Consider the following 9,595-nt stretch of genomic DNA (forward strand, 5'->3'; position numbering starts at 1 on the left):
AAGCTCTTCCATCGAGCCAATGACCCTGTCACAGTCCACTTCACGAGGGTCCAGATCATGGCTAACACCTTTTTGGCTGGTAGGTCGCAGATCGCTTCTTGCAATGACATTCACTTTCTTCCCTTTGGCCCCCATTTTTAGGGCATCTTCGTAGCAACGTCTTGTGAGGTGTTTCTCACCTCATACGCACCCTACTCCGTTGAGGCTCGAGAACTTGACTATCAGCGACTTGGTTGAGGAGACCATATCTAGGTCATTCATTGCTGGCCTCCCGAGCACGATGTTGTACATCAAAGGGCAATCTATAATTAGGAATTCTGCCAACATGGTGGCCTGGCGATCTGCATCTCCAATAGTAAAAGGGAGACTAACCCACCCAACAAGGACCACCGCATTACCTGTGAACCCATAGAGTGGCTCCGAGGATGAGTTCAGCTACTCTGGCCCCAACCCCATTTGATTAAAACAGGTTCTGTACATTACATTCACCAAGCTTCCAGTGTCCACCATTATCCTTCGCACTTCGGCATTGCCAATCTGGGCCCGTATAACGAGGGCATCATTGTGCGACCAATGGACATCTTTGACCTCTTCCTCTGAGAAAATGATCTTCTCTGCCATCCCTCTAGATCACTTCTCGGGTGGGACCCATTCGTTTGACCTTGTCAACAAGATATGGTTGACCTCATGCACGTACCTATCGTGAGACCTATGGGACGTTCTAGCGAGATGAGGTTCACCATGAATTGTGTAGATTGTTCGAACTGTCGGCGAGCGTTCATCATCGGGAGGAGTCAGGTGTTGTGTTGGTTGTTGGGTAAGCTGATTAGTTGGTCGCACCACATAGTCCCTCAGCCGACCTCTTCTGATGAGGTCCTCAATGGCATCCTTCAGCGCCCAGCATTCGAGGTGTTATGGACTGTCTCATTAAGGTATGCACAGAATTTTTCCTTATTTCTGAATTTGTTAGGAGTCCTTATCGGGTTAGGCTTCCCGACCTACTCCTTATTTCTCTCCATGGCAAAGATCATCTCTTGGGGATCAGACAGGGCACAGTAGCTTTCGAAGCGACTTGATCGCGGAGGTCACTCTTCCCTCTCCACCTTGCGAGCTCGCTTAGAGACTTGGTTGTTCGAACGTTCTCCCCGAGCTTCCCTTCCATTGTCTCCGTTATTTCTTTTCTTATTCTGGTTAGAGCCCCCAGCCTCTTCTTTCGATCCGGGGGACTTCTTCGGGCCAAAAGCCTCTTCCCACCGAATCTCCTTGGCAACTCATTCGTAGAATTCCCCTAGATCTTTGACAGGGGTCCTGTAAATACTCTCATATAGCTTTCCATCCTTGCGAAGATCGTAGCCAAGACGCTTTCATCAGAGGGATCTTCAATATTGCTCACCTTGCACGTGAACCTAGCAATGTAATCCTTCAAGGACTCATTTGTCCTCTGGAATACTGTGGCGAGGTGACATGGTGGGGCGAGCTTCCTTCTCAGCGCCCTGTATTGATTGAGAAATCTCTATTGGCACTTCTCCTAGTTGCCGATGCTGCGAGGTAGAAGGCCCTTGAACCAAGCTCGGGGAATATCACCCAAGGTCGCTGGGAAGGCGCGACATTTGACCAGGGAGCTGGTTGTCTACAAATCCATCTGAACATTGAACACGTCCAGGAAATCATAAGGGTCGTTGTCCCCGTTGTATTGCGGCATACTCGGGACTTTGAATCTATGGGGGAGAGGTTCGAGCTCAACTTCTCTTGTGAATGGTGTCTTGACCCCATGGCCATTATTCTGGCCATGAACTCCTTGTTGCGCCTCCAACTGCCAAACTCTTTGACACAACTCCTCAACGGTAGAGTCCAAATCCACAGATTGTCGGGCTTGCGATCACCTATTTTTTTCCCGTTCTAGAGAATGATGATTTAGAGGCTGATAATTATCTCCGATGTCCTCCTCACCCGGTAGAGGTCTCTCTTCCCGCAGATGGCGAGTCCTACGGGGTGAAGGGATTTCTGGTGGTCTTTGGATAACTTGCGCCTGAGCTTAGGCGAGGACCCTGACAACATCAGCGAGCTGCATGACCATATTCTCCAATGCCTCCTGGCATTGCTACCAAGCCTGGATCGTCTCCATTCTGGCAGTCAGAGTGATGGGTGGAACAGGAGCCCATGGTGGCATGCCAATGGTAACTCCAACCGGTGGTGGAATAGGGGCACCCACTGTAGAAACAACGGGTCCTCCAGTTGATGGAGCATTCAACGGTTGATTGCGATGATTTTCTGGTACATCAGCCACTGCATCCGAGCTTCATGCATTCCTTCCTCTTGCCATGGCTAGCGATCAGAGTGACCCCTTCCTCTAGCGACAAAATGTTGACGTTCAGATTCAACTGACTATGATTTGTAGGCCCGCAATGAAAAAAGGAGCCTAAATGCAAGGAGGAAGAACTAAATATAAGCAAAAACAAAGGGATTTTACGTGGTTCAGCCAGAAAGTTGCCTACTCCACGACTGTACTCTGGGTATTCTGACAAAGTGACAATATGGTATTAACAGTCTTCCCCCTCCTTTTACAATGGTGTTATTGACCCCTATTTATAGTGAAAGGTGTTTACAATTGTATAAAATACAAAAGTGTAGAGATAACATCATGGGGGACAAGATGTCCTTATCATCTCCATAAAATCGAGAGTAAGGCTCCGTATTACCAGGGATCAGATTTGCCTCACAAAAGTAAACAGGTCCCTGCCTCCGGTTATCCAGCAATCTTGTTGCTAGGCGAGCTGAATAGTTTGACCAGCGAGCTGTATGGTTAGGCCAGCGAGCTAGAAGCATTGCTTGAGAGCTCGTTTGGTTCTGCGATCTAAGGTTGGATTTCAGCGATGTATGAGTTTGCTTGACGAGCTCGGCTAGGCTTACTGGGCTTTAGGCGATTGGGCCGGCCTATTGGACTGAATTTAGCCCATAAGAAGTGGTGCGAAAAATGTGCATAATACATTTTAAATAGAAAAAATAATATAAAATTAAAAATTAAATAAAAATATATATACAATTAAACCCTATCAGTCTTGTGATAAAATGAATGGGTCTGAGAGGAATCCCCCTTAGGAGACTTAGTGGCCTAGGGAGTAGTCGGGGGAAGATAGGCTTTTTGGCGAGTTGTCAGGATAGGATTATGTGTCATGTTTTCTAAAAAACTTCTAACAGATAAACTCGTATTATCTTTATCGAGTAAATTCATATTGTCGTAAACTTGTATTGTCTTTATCAAGTAGATTCATTATTTTTACCATGAAAACTCATACTATCTTTATCAGGTAGACAAGACTTATATTATTTTTCTTAGGTGGACTCATTATCTTTAGTAGTATTATTTTTACTTTTGTCCTTGGGGGAAGTTTGGACAAATGGCCTACCCGGGAAAACGAGCAAGTCAATAATCCCCATAGCCTCCTGATCGGGCCATCTTACTGGAAAAGCTATTTGGGCGCTGACCCACTTCTTTGGAGGGATGGTACCACAACAAAATGAGTATTATTCTTGTGGGATCGAAAACGTGCAAGGGATAGACAAATGTGGTGGCTTAAAAGACTTATCTTAGTTGCGTGTTAAGGCGTGGGTGCACTATATATATATATATATATATATCACCTGTCAATTATTTACTCTTCATTAACTAGGCATGGATTGATTGGATTGGAGTGTACTCAATATGTTTATATTTAGAAAACTTTGAGTACTAGTTGGCGGACTTGGGGAACCAGAAATAAATATCAACCAAAATAGTCAAATTAATTAAGAGAACAATATCAATTATTATCAGTGAATTCCAACATCAACATTACACCCAAAAGAAAAACAATCAAACACACACTTTCTCAAGAGGACGAAAAATAAGAAACATCAAATTGGAGGAGGAGGCATGTCCCTATTGAGGAAAGCTGCCAACCGTCGGATCAAACACGCAGCTCTCTCACTGTCCAGGTTGTGCAAATGGAAGGCATGATCCTCCTCTTCCGTCTCATGGATCTCTACCACACCCGTCCACCCGCTCCGACCCAACTCCTGAAAGTACATCCAACCTCTATCCCTCATCACATCCTTCTCCGCCACGCACACCAACGCTCTCCGGCACCCCAACCCGCTCAAGCTCGGGGCTCCGTCGCCCACTGGGTTCACCCGAGGGTCATCGTTATCCGGGTTCGACGGGCACACAAACGCCCACAGCCGATCCACGGTTGCCCTCCTATCCGGGTCCAGTGCCTCCGACCCGATAGGGTCCGAACCCCAGAAGTAGGAATGAACCAGCGCAACCCCTAGAATGTCCACGCCCTGCAGCCCGCCGGACCCCGGATTTCCGGCCACCATTGCCAGATTGTGAACGATGTTGGCTCCGGCGCTCTCGCCGGACAAGAAGACTCGCCCGAAGTCGGCGTGGTTGTTCAACCATGGCTCGGGGCCTTCGCCGTTAGCGTGCGAAACAGCCCACTGAAGCGCAGCCCAAGAGTCTTCGTAAGCAGTGGGAAGAGGGTGTTCGGGGGGCCGCCGGTAGTGCACTGAGACGGCGACAACGCGGGCTTCGGCGACGAGCTTGTTGAGATAGGAGTGGTACAGGGGAGCGGCTGGCGTGGACAAGCAGAAGCCCCCGCCGTGGAAGTAGACGAGGAGAGGCAGCTTCTCTAGGTTTTGGATGTCAGGGAGGTAGATACGGACATAGACTTCTTCGTTTCCGGGGATGACGCCAGTTACGTCCTTGGACAGAACGCCGGTTAGAGGATCGACGCCGGCTGGAACGGTGTCGGTGCCGAGAAGCCGCTCGACGCGGCCGTCTTTGTAGACTCGGACCAACGGGAGCAGCTCCTGAGCAATTTCGGAATCCATCGGATAGATCGGCAGTTGTTTGCTTCTTCTTGGCCTCACATATTTGACTTAGTATTTTTTTTTTTTTAATAGAAAAATTAGCTTTGCCTTGAATTATCTTCTCTTGACTTTTGGCTTTGATTTTGTGTTTAAATTTTTTTTTTTTTTTAAAAAAAGCTTGGAAAATGACTCTTCATCCAAGCGTGTTATTCTCGACGATGTTTTTCGACTCTCACTCTTCTGTTGTTATTACTATGTTTAATTTTCATCTCTCCCATTCCAATTTCCTGTATGCTATTCTATATGAATGGTAGGTAATACAGGAAGATGGATTGGTCGGGTCGACATTAGTGTTAATTTGGATTGACTGTGGAAAGGGAAATGAGACAGAATGCGGGGAATAAATAAAATGCTCTTTTCTTGTCACTTTTTTTTCTTTTGGGCAGAAATGAAGGTTGCAGCTCACCATCGTATTCATTTTTCGATGGCAATATTGTTGAAAATTTAGGGAAAAAACAGTTTACGGAAAGCAGCGAAAAGAAAACAAAAGAAATGTGTTCCTATCTTACAAGCATTCAACATGCAACATGCAATGCAAGGCAACAACATCTGATCTGATCTCATGATCTCAAGGTAGCTTGATTACCTGCAGCCTAGCATTCTTAAGCCAGGACCATGATTCAGAGGGAGACATGGGCAGGGGCGGAAGCAGCAGAGCCCTCCGGCAGAGGCCAAAGGGCCACCCCTCACAGTGTCCCAACTCTTGAATTATCGAGCGCCGCCGCCACAGGTTCCGCCAGTCGAGGCCGCCACTCCCTAGCTGACGATCGAGGCTGCTCAAGCTCGAACTCCGAGAGAAATTTGTCCTCACAGACACAAAAGTTTCCGCGCTTCGAGCGCTGGAGCTGCGGGAGAAACAATTGCCCTACCGAGAAGAAATCCTCATTTTCTTCATGATCACTGTCCTTATTCTGCATTTCCTTTGGAGTTACAAACAAGTCTCCTCTTGTTGGGGAGAAGATCCAGCTAAAGCTGGCCTTTCTTCTCGATTTGGCCTCCATGGCTCTGCTCAGAATCTCAGAAACAACTACCTGGAATAAGGTCAAAAACAACAATGAGATTATTATCCCAGACAAAAAGTGGAGCTCGACTCAGACACATCATTGGTGTAGGAAACTACTTCCTGTTCATCATCCATGCCACTGCCCGAATCCTCTTCTTCTCTGTTTGATGAAGACAGAGAAGACCGGCCGCAGCCAGTGTGGAAGTTGAAGAATTTGCATTTGTTGGTTGGATTAGGTGGCTCTTCTTCAAGGAAAAAGAAACTCATGTTAGGAGCAAGTTGGGTGGAAGGGTCCTGGGTTAAAGATGAGATGTTATATGTACTTCTTGGAAGGTGAATGACTACTTATAGACTGTAAGTGTGATTTGATGTTCAAGTTGAAACTCTTGCGTGATAGTGGCTTCCCAACTTATCACAAATCCTGGGCTTCTATCCTTTGGGGTAAAGAACACGTTAAAATATGATAAGAAAGTTGGAATATATTACCTTAAATTCCACTTTGAGCATACCGTAGTTTTGGCTATTAGTGTTGGCCGGTCCGGTGCCAATTTTGTGGATTGCAAGTTTCACTTTAAGCTCAAGTTATAGGGTAAAGTTGACATGGTACCAAACCGTCACTTCTGCTTCAGAAATTTCATAAAGATGATAAAGACCAAATAGAAGTTACTTCAACTTGAAAAGAACAAGGGACCAAACCAAACCCAGAATATTTAGTTTTCTGTTTCTGTTCTCATCTTTCTATTGTTCAGTTTTAATTTTTATTTTAAAAGAATAAAAAATTAAAAACTTAACTTTTCATTTGATAATTTCGATTTGTTTTTTTCATTTTTAAATCAATGTGCAGAAAGAAAACAAATACTAGTACGAGATGGGTATTAAAATTTCCAATTACTACCAGAAGGAAAAGGTAAATGATACCATGAATTTAAATAATGGGCATGGACCAGTTTTTGTGTCATCCTCTATTGTTCAACTGAAAAGTTAGGGAGACCAGCTTCGTTCTACAAGTTTGAAGATGAGAATCAAATTGGATAGTGATTAGTTGGCTGACTTGTGAGGCCGAATGGGCATTAGGACACTATTTGGTCGGCTCAGAAGGCACACAAATCATTATCCTATATATGATAGTGCAGAAAATATTAGGGAGAAGAACGATGAATATCTTTGTTTCATATAGATTACTGAATACATTTTCTATTAATAAAGAAGAAAATTACACTATAAAAAGTTATAAAAAAAAATAAATATGTTATACACTATACAAGGATACTAAGAATACAATTACAGAATTAGGAAACTGGATCTAATCTTGAAGAAGATATCTATCTTGACTTTAGGAAACTTAGCTCATGATCCTTTGATCTCCTCCAATCTTCGTGGATCCTCTAATCAGTCAACAAAATCTCTTATAATATTGTCAAAATCTCCACATTATCCCTCAAGCTAGGCTGAATATATTATTTAAACCAAGCTTGCAACTTAAATCATCAAAAAAATTTCTTGGTAAGGTTTTAGGGAGAATATTTGTAACTTGACTGTTGGTAGGTGTATAGATAAGCTGAAATATCCCTTCTTCCAACTTCTCCTTGATGAAATACTTATCAACTTCCATATGTTTTGTTTGGCCGTGATGAACTAGATTCTTGGTAATGCTTATAGCAGATTGATTGTCACACAATACCTTTACTTGTCTAGCAACATTCATTTTCAAGTCTTGTAGTAATCTTCTCAGCCATATTTCTTCACAAAATCCTTAAGCCACAGCTCTAAAGTCAACCTCAATACTACTTATAGAGACCATAGACTGTTTTTTACTACGCCAAGTGACCAGATTTTCCCGCACAAATGAGCAATATCCGGAGGTTGACCTCCTGTCAAGGATTGAGGCAGCCCAATCAGCATCACAATATACTTCCACATCTCTATTTTTTATTTTCCTGAACATCAGCCATTTGCTTGGAGTTAACTTTAGTTACCTTAGAATGCGATACACTGCTTCCATGTATTCTTCTTTATGATCATTCATGAATTGACTCACAATGTTAATAGAAAACTCTATATTCGGTTTAGTGTGTGACAGGTATATAAGTTTTCTCACTGGTCATTGATATCTCCCTTTATCAACTAGAATACTTTCCTTACTATTATCTAACTTTGTAGTAGATTCCATGGGAGCATCTGTCAGTTTGCAACCCAACATACTTGTTTCGTTTAGGAGATCTAAGATATACTTCCTTTGAGAGACTAAAATTTCATATTTTGACCTTGCAACTTCCATGCCTAAAAAATATCTTAGGTTTCTTAAATCTTTGATCTCAAACTCATTTGCAATAACTTCTTTCCGGCATCTTATTTTAGAAATATCATTTCCTGTGAAAATGATATCATCCACATAAATAATAAGAATAGGCATTTTACCTCTTGAGAAATGTTTGACAAAGAGTGAGTGATCTGCTTGGCATTGACCATATCTATGCTTCCAGACTACCTTTGTGAATCTTTCGAACCAGACTTTAAGAAACTATTTGAGTCCATAAAGTGATCTATTTAGTCTACATACCTTGTTTTTTTTGTAATATTAGTTTCAGATCCAGAAGGAATGTCCATGTAAACCTCTTATTCTAGGTCTCCATGTAGAAATGCATTCTTCGCATCTAATTGGTGAAGAGGCCAATCCAAATTTGTAGCTAGAGTAAGCAATACTCTGATGGTATTTAACTTAGCCATTGGGGCGAATGTCTCTTGGGAATCGATACCATAAGATTGTGTTAAGCCTTTTGCCACAAGTCAAGCCTTACATCTTTCAACTTGCCCATCTTCTCTATATTTCACTATAAACACCCTTTTACAACCCATAAGATATTTTCCAGATGGTAAGTCTATAATATCCCAAGTCTCTTTCTTCTCCAAGGCTTGAATTTCCTCAAGGACAGCTTTCTTCCACTTTGGGTGCTGAAAAGATTCTTGAATGTTGTTAGGAACTTGCACCTTGTTCATACTTGAAACAAATGCACTGAAGCTAGGTAAGAGACCCTTACATGATATATAGTTTTGAATTAGGTGTTGTGTGCATGATCTAACCCCCTTTCTCAATGTTATGGGCCAATTGAGGTCATCATCAATAGGTTTATAATTGGAATTACCTTCACTTACCATTAGATCCGGGTCAATGTCTTGGTCAGTCCTAGGACACGATTGTTGTTCAATCCCTTCTTGATTGGACTTCTTCCGAGAGTGAACTTGAAATTCATTGGTATGGGGATGTCGAGGATGGTGGCTAATGGAAGGATTTGGATCAAGCTGTTGCTGTTAACTAGAGATAAAAGGACTAGAAATTAAAGGAATGTGCCAAAACTGATATTCTTGAGGATTATTTAGAGTGTCCTTCCCATAAATAGCATTTTTAGGATAATAGGGTTGATTTTCAAAAAAGGTTACATCCATTGAAATGAAAAACCACTTATATTCAGGTGAATAACAGTTGTAATCTTTTTGATGAGGAGAGTAGCCAAGGAAAATGCATTTGATGGATTTAGGATCAAGCTTGCTACGAAATTGATGATGGACATGGACAAAGGCAGAACAACCAAAGACCTTTAGAGGAATGTGCGAGAGGACCCAAGAGTATGAGATAGGTGGCCATAAGAATGGTTTCACCCCAAAAGTGTTTAGGGACATTAA

General features: G+C 42.8%; 1 protein-coding gene across 1 annotated transcript; it reads right to left on the reverse strand.

Annotated features, from left to right (window-relative positions):
- Nucleotides 1–3,764: 3,764 nt before the first annotated feature.
- LOC127807539 (probable carboxylesterase 2) lies at nucleotides 3,765–5,478 on the reverse strand. Its single transcript, XM_052345471.1, has one exon. The coding sequence runs from the start codon at nucleotides 4,870–4,872 to the stop codon at nucleotides 3,895–3,897; it is 978 nt and encodes a 325-aa protein (XP_052201431.1). The 5' UTR covers nucleotides 4,873–5,478; the 3' UTR covers nucleotides 3,765–3,894.
- Nucleotides 5,479–9,595: the final 4,117 nt, after the last annotated feature.

This window comes from Diospyros lotus, chromosome 8 (assembly GCF_014633365.1).
Source record: "Diospyros lotus cultivar Yz01 chromosome 8, ASM1463336v1, whole genome shotgun sequence".
Classification (NCBI taxonomy): domain Eukaryota; kingdom Viridiplantae; phylum Streptophyta; class Magnoliopsida; order Ericales; family Ebenaceae; genus Diospyros; species Diospyros lotus.